Below are 18,805 nucleotides of genomic sequence, written 5' to 3' on the forward strand. Positions count from 1 at the left end.
TTCCCTTAAATTTTAAGGTCGGCTGACAACATCAAGAATACAATAAGATATTCCTGCCACCAACTAAAGTATTGACAAAAATAATGAGTGTAATTGTCTTGTGATGCATACAGCAGCACTCAAATGTTAATTGCAGAATCAATATTAGCACCTTTTCTATGGTAAGAAAAAAAAATTAAAAACAATCCACTGCACTTTGTTTCCAAGTCTGAAAACATTTTGCTTTCCATCCAGGAAGCTTTTTCAATTCAAAATGTCAGAATTAGCGTTGAGTTCAAGGCTTTATAGAGTTGATGGCAGAACGGGTCCACCCCTTAGGAATGGGTAGTCATTTGGGTTCTTTGTTAGCAAGCGACTACCCATTCCTAAGGGGTGGACCCGTTCTTCTGTTTCAATTTGTACATTTTCTAAGCCAAAACAAGGCTTTGTTGGGCTACTCTATAAAGCTTGGAACTCAATGCTAATTCTGACATTTTGAACGGAAAAAAGCTTCCTGCATGGGAAGCAAAATGTCTTCAAACTTAGAAACTAAGTCCAGTGGAATGATTTTTTTTTTTTTGGGAATGATTATTATCTGAATGATTGACAAGCCCTGCACCAATCAGCCTGAGAAAACTGCAGTAGACCTTTAGTCCACTGGGTGGTGGTAATAAGAGCATACAAGGTTCTCTTACCACCAGTGCTGACCAGCTATAGGTAAACACCAAATAGTTTATTTGACAATATTTTTTTTACCAACATTTTTATTAAAGTTCAGGCTCACACAAGCATTTATTTGAAGTAGAAGCTCTAGACAGTGAATTCTGTGATGGAAGGATCCCCACAAGCCAATAGACAGCATCCAACTTGTGATATCCAGCAGCCCTGTCATCATAGAATCAGAATCAAGTTTATTGCCAAGTAGGTTTGCATTTACAAGGAATTTGACTTGGTGTTGATGGTGCAGATAAAACAGTTTACAGAATCTATAGCTATATACAATAAAAAATATACAATATACTGTTTACAGGGGTCTCAAACTGGTTCAAGATAGGGCCGTGCGGCTTCAGTCATCTCATCAACTGAGTGCAATCTGAATATGATGACTTGATGAGATGAATGGAGTCTGGTGTGCTATTGCTTGGTTGGAAAGAAAACCTGCACCCACACGGCCCTTTCTGGAACCGGTTTGAGACCCCTGGTTTAGATACATATAGTACATGGCCATATACTATACACACAGTAGACTGTGCGTTAATCTAATTTAAAGGAGACTCAAGTGCAGAGAAAATTGAAAGCACTACTTATTAAATGGACTTATTGTGGAATCTACAACACCATTAAGATTTTCTTAGAATAATTTTAACATCCATGATGAAACACTCAATGATGGCTAACTGGTGTATTGACTCTTTAATTGATATAAACCAAGAGGCTCATTCTTTGTTGCTGTGTTCAATCATTCCGGCGCTCACAAGGCCCGTTTGCTTCGCAACCATTCATCAGACCAATTCATTGATCAGCCATGGCTAGTTTTCCCTAGAGGGCCTTTCATATTTTATTGCCAGTTCATTATTCAATGGCTAAAAATCTAAATGCTTTGGTCATAATAGGGGTCTTCTGCACAGACAGGTTATATTTTATTTTTTGTCAAAACTTAGCTGCATTAAAATCTATTTTATGTAGTTTTAAGGAAAATATGGGCTTCACATGAGCTTGATTCAACTCTTACCTCTTAAATTAAGAGAGTTTATTTTACTTGGAAAATATAAAATCCATATATTCGTCCTTCCTCCTTAAACAAAAAGCATAGAAATACCTTTTTGTTATTATAATTAAATTTCAAACTGAATATTAAGATAAGTATCTAACCTCAATAAATTTGTTAAATATTGCCATATTTTTTGAAGGTTCAAGTTGCTCTCTAGTTTGGAGAAAGAAGTGATCAACTAACATGTGAGTTAGTTGATCAAAGTTCAGAATTAAGTTTGGCAATGTGTCGCTGCTTGAAACTCTTACTTAGATTACATTTGCTCCTTCACTTTGTTACTATGGAGGTTTTTTTTTTTTTTGCACCATTATTATTTTGCCCTCCTAAGGTTAATTGTTTTGCACATGTTTTTTTATTCTTCTGCACACTTCATTTTTTTTTTTTCAAACAACTGTTTTTCTTCTTGCACTGGTTCATAATTGGGATAGATGTAGTGTGCAGTTATGGCTAACACAAAAAAACAAAAAAGTACGTCCACTTCAAGGTTTCAGGTTTATGTATTCAGCACATACTTATGACAGTCTATGGCAAATGCATTAACATGTCTACTTAGAGCTGTTTTTGGTTATTTACAGATCCTCAAACACAGGTTTAATTGATAAACTTACCGAAGAAAAAAAAAAGAATTAAAGATATATGACTCTGCAAAGAACATTAAGGAGAAAATTGGCTTAACTATTCTTTAGAATTATGCTGTAAACCAACTGGACAGTAGAAATTTGGATTTTTTTTAGATACTTTTGGATATCTTGCTCCAAAGCCTGTTTAACTAAGGCTTCATTTGAACTAACTCTATTATTTATTATTTATCGAAAAGGAATTCATAGAACTGATCACAATACTTACATTACATCAATGCATTGCACGGGTTAACATATATCAGATCTCTTGAATAAGCGCAACACCAACTTATACAGTAATGCACAGATACACGGGCGTAAACAGAGTTTTTGAAGGGCAGGGGCAGAAAGGAAAAAAAAAGAGGAACCCATATCAAGTCCTCACGACTATAGAGGGCACTTTTTGGCTCCCAAGGGGGCAATTTAACAGGCACTTTGACTCTCAAGGTGGCAATACAACACATGTATTGGCTCACAAGTTGGCACTTGAACTGTACTTGAAGTACAGTATATACACCATTGTTGTTGTATATATTTTTTTTATTTCTCTTATTAACTGCAGCTGTTTTAAAACATAATAATATTGAGAAGTTAATTTTAAAAATCAAAAGAAATGATCGGACTAAACTTTCTTATTCATTTTCTGGTTTGTGCTTAGGGCCCTCAGAAGGCTTGCATCCCACTGATCTTAACTTTTATGTGAAAATATGTCACAGGTGCTTTTGCAGCATTTGCTTTTGATGTACTAATGCTAACTTGCAAAGTCAGACCTTGGTTTCCATGCATAGTGGGGGACTGTTCAGGGCTCTGCTGTTATCATCAGAAGTAGAATTTAGCAGCAGTTGTTATTGTTTACTGGTCCACCTTCTATAAAACACTGTAAAATAAGACTTCTACATGCAACCTCTCTCCCAGTAGGCTCACGCTGCTTGGGTTCTGGTTCCCTCAAATCGTTGTAATAATGATTTGCTGTGTATTTCATTTCAAGGACTGTGCTTTTGTGATAAAGCAAAGTATAACATCACCACAACAAAAAGAAATGAGAAAAATTGCATATGCTAACTTGTTTAGATTTGTTTAGTATTATGCTCTTTTTTCACCACAGTGCAGCACATACGTGCAAATCTCCTTCAATTCTGTCTGCATACAGTATATGTAAGTAGACATGTGCTTGCTTTAAGGCTTGTGGAGCTAATTGGCCAACATTTGCTTTGCCAATGACTAGGGCTCACCCGTTTACCAACAACATGACAATTTATAAGGGGTATATTTATTAATGAAATATAAAATAAATACTAACATGCGAATCTTAGTTTGCAGACTACGAGCCATTCCGGGGTAATTCGGAACCAGAGCAGCCTAAATAATTTCTTCTTCTCTATCTTTTTAAAACTAGCAAATAGGAAAGAAAATCTGTATATTATTCAGCACCATGGCACGGCATTGTATTTTCTGTCATATGTATAAGTATTAGCTTTAAATAGGATACTTTATCACAATTTCCTAATAACAGAGTGATGCAGAGCTGAAACCTCCAGCTGTCAAAGCCAATACTGCCAGAACGGAAAACATTTTACCGTTTCATTCCCCTTTTAACCGGTTCAGATGTTTTACTAAAATCATGACACAAATGATCATGTGGAGATCAAAACAAATCAAATTTTCATTCTTCTTACAAAGCAAAATGTTCTAAGAAAATATATGCACAAATCTTCCTAACCGCACTTTAATACATCAACACTTTATCTATTATAAAGTCCTCTCTTGTGGGCCTTTGCAGTTTCCAAGGCAACCTGCAAAATGCAGGAAAGAGGACTGGCTTAGGACAAAGCAAAAGAAAATGTTGAGGGGAGGCGGGAAGACCTTCTACATATTCCTTCACTTTTATGCAATATCTGTCTCATTCTGTTTAGTGTACATAAAAGTTTTATGTATTTACCTATACTATCTGGATTGCAAAGACAAACTATGATTCTAGGATAGTTGCAATCAATGCAAGCATATGATTAAAAGAAGGAGAAATAATTTCAATGTTTTTTTTTCTTATGAAACAACTAAATTCACAAATGAATAATAAATATTTCCTTAAAGCAACACTTTTTAATTTTTAGCCACCAGATCTGCTAGATTTTAACTTAAGATTCAGCTCCGGTGAAGATCACTGGCAACACTGCACTGTTGCAAAATTAAATACTTTCCCTTATTGTTTTGGAACTTGATAGCAGACCACTTTAACCCAGCAGACTGGGAATTAATTGCATAACTAGTGAAGACAAGGCCATATTCACTCCTTTTGATCAAAATCCTACATCAGAGAACCCAAAATATGTTTGATCAGGCAAGTGTCAAAAATCTGCTGTTCTTTTTTTTTGCTTAACAGCAACTTTTTAGGGTTAACTCATGATTAAGGTGAGCCTGGGCTTCGCTAAAGCAGAACTCTTGGTCATACAGGAAATGATGCTCCAACTTAAATGAAGTTATTGAAATGGTAACAACGCACTTAATACAATTTTCAATTTATAAACTTAGAAAGTTGGATCAACTTCATTCAATTCCTTGTTACTACTGAATTAAACCAGCTAAGTTGAAGTAGCTTTTTCTTGTAGTAGTGCATGACCAATTCACCAACCCTCTCATAAGTTACATGAGCATGAGAAGGATAGCCAGCCCGAAGCATCGATACATGCCAAGGGCTATATATTCACCTGAAAAATAATTTATTTGATCTCAAATGAAGTACATGTTTTTATAACATATATTAATATGTACATAATATAAAACATAACATAACATAAAACACAAAAATATTTTTTATCAGTTTGTAACATATCATTACAATGATTCAGTGGTGTTAACTAGATACCCAAAACATACATGTATCTCCATTCCCTTAACCTAAATTTGATCAACAATAAATAAATTTAGAGATATAGATATAATTATTTTTATTTTGATGCTACCATAGCATCAAAATCTTCTATCGAAATCTTCTATTTTCTCTTCTATTAACACCAGGCTACAAGTGCTAAGAAAGTTAGAATACCAATTGATGGGTTTTTTGAAGATATATGACTGATTCTTGTTTGATTGCCTTTATTAAGTTATTGATTCACATTTCTCTAAAAGTCTTCAAGAGGGGTGAACTTCCAGGGTCAGAGTCATTTCTCCACTGAAGACAATATTGAACTGAAAACTAACCATCCATCATTTATTCCTGTTCCGCTTATCCGGTGTCAGGTCACAGGGGTAGCGGTTTCAATAGGGATGCCCAGGCATCTAACTCCACAGCAATTTGGGTCAGCTGAGGGAAACCAGACAAAGAGCTGCCCAAACACCCCTTATGATGAGCAACTCAAACGGATGTAGTGTTTCCTTCCCTGGACATGGATCACCAGGGCCCCACTCTGGAGCAAGGTCTAGAGGTGGGGCACGCTGGCGAGTGCTTGGTGGCCGGTATTTTACCCATGGAGCCCAGCCGGGCACTGCCCGAAGAGGAAACATGGGTCCCCCTTTCTAATAGGCCCGCCACCTGTAGGAGGGGCCAAAGGGTCTGCTGCACTGTGTGATTGATGGCAGTCGAGGGTGGGGACCTTGGCGTCCTGATCCTTGGCTGAAGAAGCTGGCTTGAACTGAAAACATTTTCAATAAAGGCTTGGTAGTGTAAAACCCAACGTCTGCTAATGTCTATGAATTCTATACTTCAGGCTGTGTAACTTGAAATGGATTTGCAACCAAGCATTGATAATAAATGATTTTGATTTATAATTGTTGCTTTCTCCAAGTCCCTTGGTAGAAGGCTGTTCACACCCTGAGCCTGGCTCTGGTGGCTGTTTCTTCCTGTTAGAAGTTTGTTTTTCCTCTCCACTCTCACTGCATCCATGCTCAGTGTGAGGGATTGCCTAAGAAGTCAAGAACGCAATCAGAGTGAATATTTGTGTGTCGCCACATACTCATCCAAAAGGATTGAATTCTCCAAAGTCCATTACTCAATGCAATCGGCCAGGTTTCCCTAGATACATACAGTATGTATATATATATATATATATATATATATATATATATATATATATATATATATATATATATATATATATATATACCAATTTGTCTGCATTATTTAATTTCATTTTCTCTGTAAAGTGCCTTGAGATGAAAATCTGCACTATAGAGAATTAAATACCCTAAAATTGAAAGTCTTCTGTAAAAGCAAATTTTGATCGTTTCATTTCAAGTCTGTTGTGTTGGTTTTAAGAAGCAAAAAGAAGATCCGAAGTGAGTCCATGTCTCAGTATATATGGACCTGACACAATAATGGCAGAATAAGGGTTTGTTTTGCACAAATATTATTAATTCTTGGCATGCATTGCAAAATGTATGGCACTTGAGAAAGGAATACCTCACCAGATATAATTTTTTACTATTGCTTTGCCTTTTTTTATGTGTTGCAGAACTCGGTTATAAACTAACAAGAGCAAAATCCTGCACCAAAGGTGTCTTGATCTTTAGCTGTAGCATGTTCCTTTTATGAAAGCACGCTAATTACTCTGACTTTATGTGAAACTGCCCCCAGTAGTTTCACATAAAGTCTCATGTAGTAATGAGCTCTCATGTAGAAGATGTGTATAATGGTGGAGTTTTTATTCATTTTATTTATTTTTTACGTTTTACCCTAATATGTTATTACAGCATTCAAATGTATCTCCATGTGGCCTTTTATCTTTGCATATATTGCATATATGATTATACTCTTCTCATTAACACAAACATACTTCTAATTTAAAAAGGAGAGGAATAATAATCTGAACACATGTATGGCACTGTGCCAATCCTGTTTTGTTTTGAGGCCTAATATTTATATCTGCTGCTGAAGTTTATATTTGGAATTATAGTAATATCTTTTATACAGTACCTGACTTTGAACAATGGTACTATGGGATTTCTGGGGTTGTATGTTTTCTCTGCCAGTGGAGGGATTAGCCTAACCCATATGCTTTAGATGGGAAAATACAAGGACTAGGCTGAGCACAGATGTACTGATCTCTCTGCCAAGCCTCTCCCCCCAAACGCTGTCGTTCATCTGTCTCCAAGCTTGCCTTGAAGTCTCTGATACTCCCTGATCCCTCTCATTTTTGTCTCATATTCCATCATTATTCCATTTTACAGAATATGTAGGGTGCCATCAATTTATACAAGTTTCTTTTCATACTTCAAGAGCTTCCACACAGCAATTGGCCCTGCACATCACCTAATACTGTCATGTAAGAGGAAGAATAAAGTTAGAATATGGATTAGGAAAATCTTCACAGCACTATTATCTGTATTAAAGTAAATTATAATGCTGTATTTCCATTCCTCTACAATAATTTTTTTTTCAAAATCCCCCCATAAATATATTTTTTCCAAAAAAAACCAAAAAAAAAACCAAATGTTCTACTTTAATTAATTGATAATTTATGCATGTAAAGTCCCACAAGCTTCTTATAGATCATAGATCTACAATGAAGAAGTAATCAGAAACTAATTTTGTTCTCTCAGATCATACTTCACAAGTAAATCTATCAAGCAGTTCTTACAAAGATGGATGTGAGGATGCGGAACCAAAGGATCATGGTTTACAACATTCAATAATTACCAGAGCTATGTGAGAACATGTGGTGGATTTCCTTTGGGAATTCTGAATAAATCGCTTAGTAAGTTAGCAATCCTAATGCAGGCTTGTCAAATTCATTTGTGCTTTAAATACAAAGTTGTTGTCACCACCTCAACATGTTGTCTGTATCAGATTCCGCTGAGTAATATAAATTCACATCAAACTGAATCTGTAAGACGAAGTGGTGCGTCTGCTTTCACTGTGCCTGATGGACTCCCACTGCTTCTTTAGACATCTTCACTTTGTTATATAAAGCTTACACTTTCTCATTCTGCAACCCCATATTACCAATTATTTTTACATGGGTGTTTGCCACTTTCCAAGTTTGATCATGCATCTAATATTGATGGGATGGCTTCAAACCTACATTTTGTTTTGGGAACTTTCAGTTTATTAAATGGGGCAAGAACTTGTGCAGATCACAGAATAAAAGCATGAACTGAAATGATCTACGGTTTGACAAAATACACACCAATGACTATATGGCTACTCAGAGGTTAGGAAATCAATTACAATAGGTCTTCGTAATGTTACAGAGCATCAGAAAGAAATAGCTAAAATAAGCAGAGTTAGGGTAACATCAGGGTCCTTGCTATTTAGGTCACATTGATGGCATAAAAATTACATCTCAGATTTTTTTTATTCTTAATTGGAATTTCAATTAATAAGGAAAAACGGGGCACCGTATCTTTGGCTATGTGGGGGACACCAAACACAATTTGTAAGCAGGGGATAAGCAGCACAGAGGTAACTTCTACAGTATGAGCCAGATTGAACAGCACACCTTTAAGGGAGTTGATGTCTTGATGGATCAGAGTTGATTTTTAAATGCTGGTGCAGCTCACTATTTTTAACAATATGTGTTTTGAGCATATTGTCACTTAAAAAAGTTCTTAGCATAAGGAACTCAAGGTTGCATGTCTGCAAAAGGCATGCCTCTATTTTTTAATCAATGATGAAAAGCATAGTTCTGGTTTGAATAAGTGACTTTTTGGCATTCCTGGATCTCACTAATCAGAAGCGATCAGAGTTGCTAGCTTTGTTAAGGCCATGTGTTGAACAGAGGGCATTGATTGAACTGCTGCTTGACAAAGCAGAAACCGCTTTCTGAGCTAATGCACCTGTGTTTTTGGATCAATCTCGCAATGTCACTTCCAAAGACACCGAAGCAGAGCAGAATAAAAGAGATTATAATAGATTGAGGGAATATGGTCATCTCCTTTTTTAGGTTCTGCTTTATTTTTTGCCATGAAAAGAATCTTAAACTGTCTTAACGTATCATGTATTGAATCTATATGACGATCATACATAGTTCATAATTAAACTTAAATAAAACCCAGAGCTTTTAATAAATACTTAAATCAACCCTGTTGTTTTTTTTGTTTTTTAGCTTGAAAAGTTGGAATATTGTTGTGTAACTGTTGTAGAATAATAAATAGTAAATAAATAATAAATAAATAATCTAAATAGACAATACAGTTGTGTTTGAAAGTTTACATACCCTCCCATTAAAGAAAATAAATTCACACTAGTAATTCAATTAGCGCTAAACTGAAAAAGGTAATAATAAATACAAATATACTAAATGATAATTTTGTAAAATAAAATATTATTTTTGAAAGTTGTTTAAAAAACAAACTTTCCCCAACAATTTGAGGTACTTTGCCCATGAATAGTGAACCAACATACCAATCAACCATATTTGTCAAGTTCAAATCTTCCGTAGCTCATTAATGAGATGTGAAATCTAATCAAAGTGTTTGATTTAAATGTTTTTGTTTTTGTTTGTTTGTTTCATAAAACTGATGTACTAAAGGAAAATACATACAAAAAAAAGTCAATGAATTCTGTAAATTAATTAGGAACAAAAAGGAAATTTTCAGACTTTCTCCTGGTATAGATTTTTTTAAATAGTTATTTTTTAGATTATAGGAAATAAAAAATAGTTTAAAAAAAGCAGTTTTCAAAGACAACATAAAATAAAATGACGCCATCTTTTATTGTGAGGCATTTTTTTTTGTTACCTTTTCCTCTTTTATGAGATCTGGGCCTTTATTTAAAAAGCTAATCAGAGAAATCATCTCAAGGAGTCCCTAACTGCCTAAAAAGTTGAAGATTGATTTAATACATTTTAGTGTTGAAGTGGGGTTGACCTCTTTGCTGCGTGGGACATTGTCTTCCACAAGCTGATTTGTTTATAAAACAAACAAACATTAAAAACATAAATAAGCCCCTAGTAATCAATGGATAGAAATTAACTCATCATAGAATTGAGACTGGTTTTAGGAAAGTGTGTTATGATAATTCAAATGAAACTGCTTATCACACATCATAAAAATAATGTTTGAGCATATCTTATCTTTATTATTTTCATTTGTTATGTTTTATCCATGTCCCTGACCCTGGTCATTTTCATACTTTTTTTGGGTTGATATTAATGGACTTGCCTGTCGATATTTTTGTGTGATTACTTACTTGTATAAAGTGATTGTATTTGGCAAAACAACCATTAAATGGAAAGAAAAACAGTACTGGGCAGAGGAGCAGTGCCTGTTGTTGGCACGGCACTGGGAGGAGGATCAAGGAGTGTGACCCTGAAATCCCACATCCTCCATAACCGCTCCGCCCCGCTCCATTCATGACTGCCTGCATAAAGCAAAGCATACAGCCTCTGCAGTTCCCCTGGCTCCGCTCCGACTTCCTTGAAGCTTATGGAGAGCATGTGTGATATCATTATTAAATTCACAGGAGAACTTCTGGAAATTAACGCTTATTTTAATATGGCATAAAAATCAGCATCAGTCACACACGTTTCTGCCCAAACACTTTCTTTTTGTTGTGGGTCTTTGTAATAGGGATAGTTAGAACATACAAAATTGATTTGTTCTCTACTTCCAACATCAGCATCTCTTCATCCATGCCGACTGCGATAGGAAGTTTCCTCTGAAGTTGTGAGATGCGCTCTTAGAAGTTGTTGTGGCTAGATTTGTTAAAGCTTTTAAGCCTCTCAGTGTAAAATGAATATTTTGATTGAGATGAGACATCTGCTTTCTGGTATGTTGAAGTACCAATAGTTTGCATCCAATTATTTAATTAAACAGTCTTAGTTTTTGGATATATATATAAGAAAGGCTTAAAAATTCTTATATATTCATGACATACGTGAGCGGGTTGATGCAGTGACCGAGGATGTGGAATCTGGGGGTCAAAAGGGAAATTAGTTCTAGTATCAGGGTAAAAAGAGGTAAACTTTGGAGCACATTAACTGAAATATATATAATAAACTTGTCATTTTCCTATATCACATATTTTTCTCTGCTTTGACTCACTAGGGTATAAAGTGAGACTACCACAGCAATCAAAGCCAGCAAGGAGATGGAATCACACAATATTTCTATGTATTTATTCATGAAATTAAAAATCATAGAATAACTTAATAGGAATATTTGAAATTTGATTTATGGCGGTAAAGCAAAAGCTTTTTTTTCTGGATTGCATGTTACTTATATCAGTTATTATGCTTTACAAGTGGATACAGCTCACTTTCTGCTAATATCCCATTGTTTCTAGTGTTGCTATGACTTCTATATACCTTAAATGTGCCCGTTAAAATCCTATTACAATGAAAGACTATTCACTCCATTTTAAGTCTGAAGGCAGCATTGTCGAACTCATTATGCTTTTATTTGTCTGAGTAAATGTTGTTTTTTAAATGTTAAATATTAAACTTAGAGATTTTCAGTATATTTTGTTAAAACGACTTAAAGGTTGGATGCTTACTATCTTTATTTTCCAACATCAGCGTTTTAAAAATTATTTTTAAAAATGAAAAGGTTTTCACAAAAGTTTGTAACCTTGACCTTTTCTGTGAGCACGACAACGACAAATTGACACAGACTTAAAAATACCCGGGAAATCAGTAAAAGGATATGGAGGTCAAAAAGCCTCCCACAGGAGAAAAGGTTCATAGTCTTTCCCTCTCTACTCTGCTCTGTCTTAAGCACCATAAATGGGAGGCTATAAGGTTGACGGAAAAGGGGAAAAAAAAAATATGATGGGGCAACTGATTGATGACATGATAGATAGCACAGCACCTGTGTCTTACAATGTGTGTTTAGAAAGATCTTGCACCAATGTGCATCTGTAGGCCTCTGCCACTAGCCTTTGTGTGGTAGGGAGAGCTGCAATGATGGATAAGAGCATCGTTTGCCACTTCAGCAGTAGCATTGCTTATAGGATTCAGACCCCAGGGACAGGCCATGTCCCCCATTGCTGTGAAATATGAGCCTGCTATAAAGAGCATACCAAGGTTGCTGTGTTTGGGTCAAAAATGAGGAGTTGGTAACCAAAGAGATGATGGAGCATGAAAAGACTGGGCCTTGGACCAAAATCAGTGTCCACACTAATAACAAAGTGATGACTCATAAATGTATGAATTTTTGGGGCTGATCTAAAGGCATTTACTGCATATATATCCACCTGTTGAAAACGCAGACAGTCTTGGAGCGTGAACTAAAGCATGACTACTCAATTATGAAAGCTAGATCTAGAGGCGTTTATTTTACATTTTTAGGATATTTAAAAGAAAAAAAGTTTAAATTATGTAACTATAATGGTGCATTCTAACTATGGATTAATCAATTTAATTATCTAGCTTTGAAACAATCAGATTAATCGTGATTAATCAATTACTGAAATAATCGTCAATTAATTTAGTAATTGACTAATCGTTAACTGGAGTATAGAGACTCTAAAATATGAATTAAGCTGACTAAGAAACCCATTTAGAGCAATAATTATGTCATAATTGTAACCAAATATTTAAATATTTTGCATTAAGTAAAAAAAAATCTTTTGTGTCTGTCAAAATGCCCTTTCCAGAAACCTTGTTTGATTTAGAAAAAAAAAATCTTTAAGGAACCTGTGACTCTCTGATTTTTAATGAATTAATCAGAAAAATAATCAACAGATTAATCAAATTGCAAAATAATTGTTAGTTGCAGCCCTATTATTATCCTTATCCCAGGTGTTGGTCTATGCATAACACTTAATAGAAGGGAAAATGTTTTCTCTATTAAGGGCCTGAACGAAATGTTTCAGATTTGTTTAAAAAATTTATATTCATATGTTTATTCATTATTTTTTTTACTTTTTACAATATATATTGCAAGGGAAATAAGGATACATGCTACAGTATGTGCTAGAAGGCATCCCTGTAGCCAAGTTGTAGCACTCCAGAATTTGTCCCAGCAGATAATATGCTAATGAGAACCCTTGTGCATGTGCTAATCTGGTAGTGATGGAATACAGGCTATAATAACGTAGCCTTGGCAGATCAAAATAAAGGCTACAGCACAGTGAAGCTTGAAAGTGACAAGTTACTCTATCATGAGAAATCAGATTAGGCTAGAGGGAGAGAACCCAAGTACTAACCAGGTTCCCTAAAAAGGGAAATCAGTGCTGAGTAATTTTGGGCATCCTTGGTGTGTGAGCAGGTGTTCTGACTTCAACAGATGATGGAAAACACCTGCTATGAACTCACTAATGGTATAGCTTGCAGCTGGAGTTCCCACCCCTAGTGACTTCTTTGTGATTTTCACCCTCTAAATATCCGGAATGCTGTGGCTCATAGATTAACCATATTAGCAAAATGAGCATATATGGATTTATTTTGACTGCAAAAACTGCAAAAACATTTACCAACATCTAAGCACATTACAAATACCGTTATTAAAGCAATACTTGCAGGATTAACAATGTGCAATAAATAAATAATCGACCCAATGCTATGCTTCTTTTTATTCCTTTAATATGATGCATATCTTGCACAATCAAATAAAACAAGCAAAAGTCTTAAAAAGAAACATGTACTACAAAAAAAGCAGAATTTACCTGGTTGCATATGTGTTTAAATACTTATACATTGCTAAAGCATCTTTAAATACATTTTCTGTAAGCTTCTGAAAGATGGTATACATACAAATATTTCACAACTCCTTTTTTTAAATATATAATATTGTAAATGTCATTACATATATCCTAGCCAGTGATAAACTAACATCTCCATACAAACAATAAAACTATAGATGGAAACTGAATAAAAACTTTACTATAAGGTTCAATCCAATGCTACGCTCTTTAGATTTTTAAAGGTATAGTGAAGGATGTCCTTTTTCCAGGTGGATCATCAAAATAAGTGATCCTCCTGATTGTCAATCATTCTGGTGCTATGTTTACATAAAGCCGTCCTACGTGCTAGTCCCCATTTTCCCATACCCGTGGTGAGTCTGACATAGTGGAAAAAATTGCAAATCATCTTTTGGAAAGTAAGCTTGTATGAGCAATGCAAACAGCAACTTTTAAACAGAGCGTGCACGAGGAGAAATGGGCATGTGCATGCTCTCGCACAGGTTTAATAAGCGTAACCTCTCAGGAGTGGGTAAAGGGTTGTACATGTGCATTTTTTAAGTGGAGAGGGTGGGTGTTTTCAAACATTCGCAAAAATCCTCTCCTATACCTTTAAGGTTGTTTAGACAACAGATACATTTCTTTCAGTGAAACTCAAGTCAGGACCACACCTGGAGCTAATATTAAGAAACACCATTCTATGAATGAGATCTATCCAGTTCAACAAGTTTTCATATAATTGAAAAAATTTACATATGTGTTTTTAATTAGTTTGCTTTCTTCTTTTTTTTTATTGGCTGTTTGTCCTCTGTTTCTGAGGTTTTTCTGCATGGAGTTACCATGTTCTTCCTGTGCATCTGTTTAGTGTTTCTCTGCAGGTACTCTGGCTACTTCCCACTGTCTAAAACCATGACTGTTCTATTAGTGTCTTTAAATTGCTATCAGTGTTTGTGCCTGATGGTATGTCACTGTGCTGCAAATTTAAGTTTGGATTTTTGTGAACCTAATGATTAAAGATTGTATTTCCTAAATCTATACATTATATGGGCTAAATGATTGAAGTGAGCACCTTTAGCATGAATTATAGAATCAGTAGAATTTTATTTTGAGAAGATCAACCGCTAACACTAAAGAGGATTTAAAAAATTCCCTGTTGTTTTAAATGGGTGCTGTCATGAGTTCATATGCATTGTCAGATCTGATGTCTCTTACCTTTCATTTGACCTCAGAACCACTTTTTATCATACTTTTTTCCCCTCCAATTAATTTTTGTTTAACATTATTTAGTAAAAAACTCTGCTAATTACCTGGTTATCTGGCAGTGACCTTTTATAGCTTGCCTTCCCCGGAGAAAGACCACATTTCCTCAAAATTAGCTTCCCTCTGCTGGGTGCCAGTACATTTTAGGATATATTTAAATCTTTTTATATTATAGTCTTAAAGCTCTCATTCAACACCTCTGAACTGCTCTATCCAAATACGCCCTCCTTTTCATCCAGGTCAGTTAATCAGCTGCTGAGCAGAGGTCCAAACAGATGTTGCAAGCTTGCAGGAAGCATACCTTTTTGTTTATATCTCCTAAGAAGTGGAATAATCTCCAAACATAAATTATGTCTCTTCTCTCTCGATGTTGTTTGATCACTTCTTAAGTTTCTTCATTTGTTTTCTGGCCTTTGAGACCGCTTGAGGTGCTGATTTTCACTGTGTTTTACTCTGTTGTTTTGGTTGTATTTTAATATGTAATGCACTTTGATCGTATCTATTGTTTCAAAGTTCTTTATAAATTTATATTTATAAATTACAAACAAAAAGAAATGCTTGAAATAAATCATGCTCTGCGTAATGAATTGATACAGAATGGTTTTCTTTTATTAAATTCAATGACAGGAACAGACACCTTTAGCTACTGTATCTATTAATTCATATGTTGCTGCATGTCTTTTCTGCCAAACAGAAATATTTTTTTGCTGTTGTTTGTTTTTGTTTTTTTTCATTGCCAAAGGGAAAAACAACACATATGGGTTTTTACCCACACCAGTTGTAAAGCCAAGAGAAAATTAATGATGTTCAATGGAGTTATTTAGAAAAGTGATATATTTATTTATCTCGATTAGTGGTCAAAAACTGATTAATAAAATATCTTGTTTTTCATCCTTTCCCTTAATATGTTGGTAGTCAGTTTTAGCTCTGCCTGTAAAGGCAGACAGTTGAACCAAATAACAATTAAAATTCACTGTAAAGTAAAGCTAAAAAACATGTGATAGGGTAAAAATGTACCCTGTCAGCAGTCCAGCATTTGTTCTTTAATTGCACTACTTTAAATGATACTGGTGTCGTTTTTGTCAGTCTTCAGAGATACTATAAATTTTTACACCTTCGGGTAGTGCTTAATTTAAGCCTAGAGGGCCTACCAGCAGGCCCAGACCATGCTTAGACATTGTAAGGTTTTCTTTATTTTTGTTCTTTGTTATGATTACATTTGCAGTATTGTTTTAACTTGAGATTTATTTACTTATTAACCTTTATTCAGACCAAAAGCAGAGACCCAAGTGAGAGCGGGAATCCGTATTTGCAAACTCTGCAGGGAAGGGAGGTAAAGTGGGCTGTGGTGAATTATACACCTTGAGACGGGTCACTGCTCCACTCTGACCTCCTCCTACTCAATAGAAGCGACACTGCATGGGGGGAGGGAAGCAGTGACCGCCGAAGTTGAAAAATCTGAACGTTTTAAGAAATTTTGTTGCAGCAACCAATGAAGGACTGGTTATGGTTGTAATGTAAGTTAAAGAAGTACAGTCGGGAATTTCAGTTAGAATGGAATATAGAGGAAATAATATTTACAAGGCATTAAATAAGGAATGCTCTGTAGAGGATTTAGGTGGCTCCTAAGAAAGGCATTTTAATTTAGTCCTAGAAGGACTGTTCGTCATTCTCCCTTACCTAAAGCTCAGACCTCTTCAAGGAAGTACCACTGAATCCGTTAGAAGTAACCATTCGGTCTATTTTGGGAGTTTTTTTATATGGCTGGGGTCTTCCTATTTAATGACGCATTCTGGGGTGAAAACACTGAAGCCTAAATGCAGAGGAGGGAACTCCCCACAGGGCTCACTGAAATCATCATGGACATTGCGTTCGGTCTGAGTGTACCTTCAGACCGATACCAGAAGTTTGCATTAACACCTGAAAAGTCTTTAGATACCTTTGATTTATTTCCTTTTTCCCTCTGGGCCTAACAGGTTAAGTAGTAGTACACGTTAAGAACCAAAAGCTTGACAGAAGTTTCTTTGAACTTTGCTGACACATTACCAGTTCATAAAGTTCTGGTAATGTAAACATCCTTAACTGCTGATGTAAATGAGAGTTTTGAGCAGTAGCCTAGATTTTATCCACAAAACAAACCGACAAAAACATTTAATTTGACAGACCGCCTGTTCATTCTTTAATTTGTTTGTTTTTTTGTAGGGAATATCCATCTAAATCGTCTCGCTCTAATGGAGCTTGTAGTATCGGTCCCAAATCTGACATTTAGATGGTGTTATCATTATTCATTGTTTAGTTGATTCACATTTAATTTCATTAGATAAAACAAAATAAATAAACAAATAAGGAAAGCTAATCTATTCTTCTTTGTTTCCTTCTTCTTTCTCTACAGCACTGCCCAGTTACACTTGTGGTAATCCTGGCCAGCTTCTGAATGGCTACCAACAGGGGTCCACTTTCAACATAGGCGATAAAATCCGCTACAGCTGCAGCCCAGGCTATGTACTGGAGGGTCACACCACACTCTCCTGCCTTGCCACTTCCACTGGGACTGCTGCCTGGGATTTCCCCCTTCCCTACTGCAGAGGTAGGTGGCATGCCTATAGACCTACAACCATAATGTGTCTATATGCCTATAAAGATAATACACAAGTCCTTAGCCCTACTTTTGTAATTGCAACTAACGTATTTGCTGTTTATCTCTTAACTCTACAAGCCATAAACATTAGGTCTAATTAACACAAACTCAGTCCAGCTCTTTTTGTTATTCTCCAGCTAAGGAAATTAATTCCCTTCCCCACACACATGAATGTGTATTTACATTCTTTGCTGTGTTCATACTGATATCTTATTTGGGATGGCAGGACCCCATGTGTTTGCTCCCAGTCAGGTGTTTGTGCCAGTTGTCCTTCGCTCAGAGTTAGCAAGCAACCCTGCGGCAGCAGCACCTGCCAGTGTGTGGTGTCTGACCCAACGTGATTCCATTTTAAGAGTAAATAAAACAACACGCTTAGAATTTTACATAATTCATCTCTGCACTGGAATGAATTTAAAGTACTGTAACAGATGCACATTTTTTGAACACGTTAGGTTGCATGTTCATGCAGGTCTTGTGTGTAAGCGTGCATGTGTGAGTTCCCTTTATTTCATGTGGCCAATGGTTTGTGTCGGTGTGCCTGCTGAGCAGACCACTGAGACACTATACCATCTGTAGGAAGGCCGGGAGTCAGGAAGCCCACAAAGGAGCACACATGGCTGGGCACCATGTGCCAGAACGGTCTCTATCCAGCCATCACACGCAGCCCTATGCACACGACTCTACAATACATTCAAAAGGAACTATTGTTGGTGTTTTTGTAAAATTTTCCTTGCAACTGTTTTTTCTTTTAACTTAGTTTGAAAAAAGAGTGTTTGTAAAAGATTTTTCACACAATCAGGAAGATCCTAGAATGTGATTTATATGACTTTCAGGAGTGGCTATGTGGGAATACTGTTTGCTTTTTCAAACTGTTTTTTTTTTACATTTATTTTTTATCATGTTTTCAGAAAAAAAATTTATTCATCCATCTTTTTTAATTTGTCTTCTTTACATGTTGAGGATATATATAGATATAGATA

At 35.7% G+C, this 18,805-nt stretch overlaps 1 protein-coding gene across 1 annotated transcript in view; it reads left to right on the plus strand.

Moving 5' to 3' along the window:
- The window catches only part of csmd2 (CUB and Sushi multiple domains 2), a 336,283-nt gene that overhangs the window by 87,579 nt on the left and 229,899 nt on the right, over positions 1 to 18,805 (plus strand). Inside the window, exon 4 of the mRNA XM_015371540.1 lies at positions 17,580 to 17,774. Within this exon, the coding sequence (XP_015227026.1) occupies positions 17,580 to 17,774 (195 nt within the window). The remainder of the gene's footprint in view (positions 1 to 17,579; positions 17,775 to 18,805) is intronic.

The sequence above is a fragment of the Cyprinodon variegatus genome, unplaced genomic scaffold (assembly GCF_000732505.1).
Source record: "Cyprinodon variegatus isolate N-32 unplaced genomic scaffold, C_variegatus-1.0 Scaffold60, whole genome shotgun sequence".
Lineage (NCBI taxonomy): Eukaryota > Metazoa > Chordata > Actinopteri > Cyprinodontiformes > Cyprinodontidae > Cyprinodon > Cyprinodon variegatus.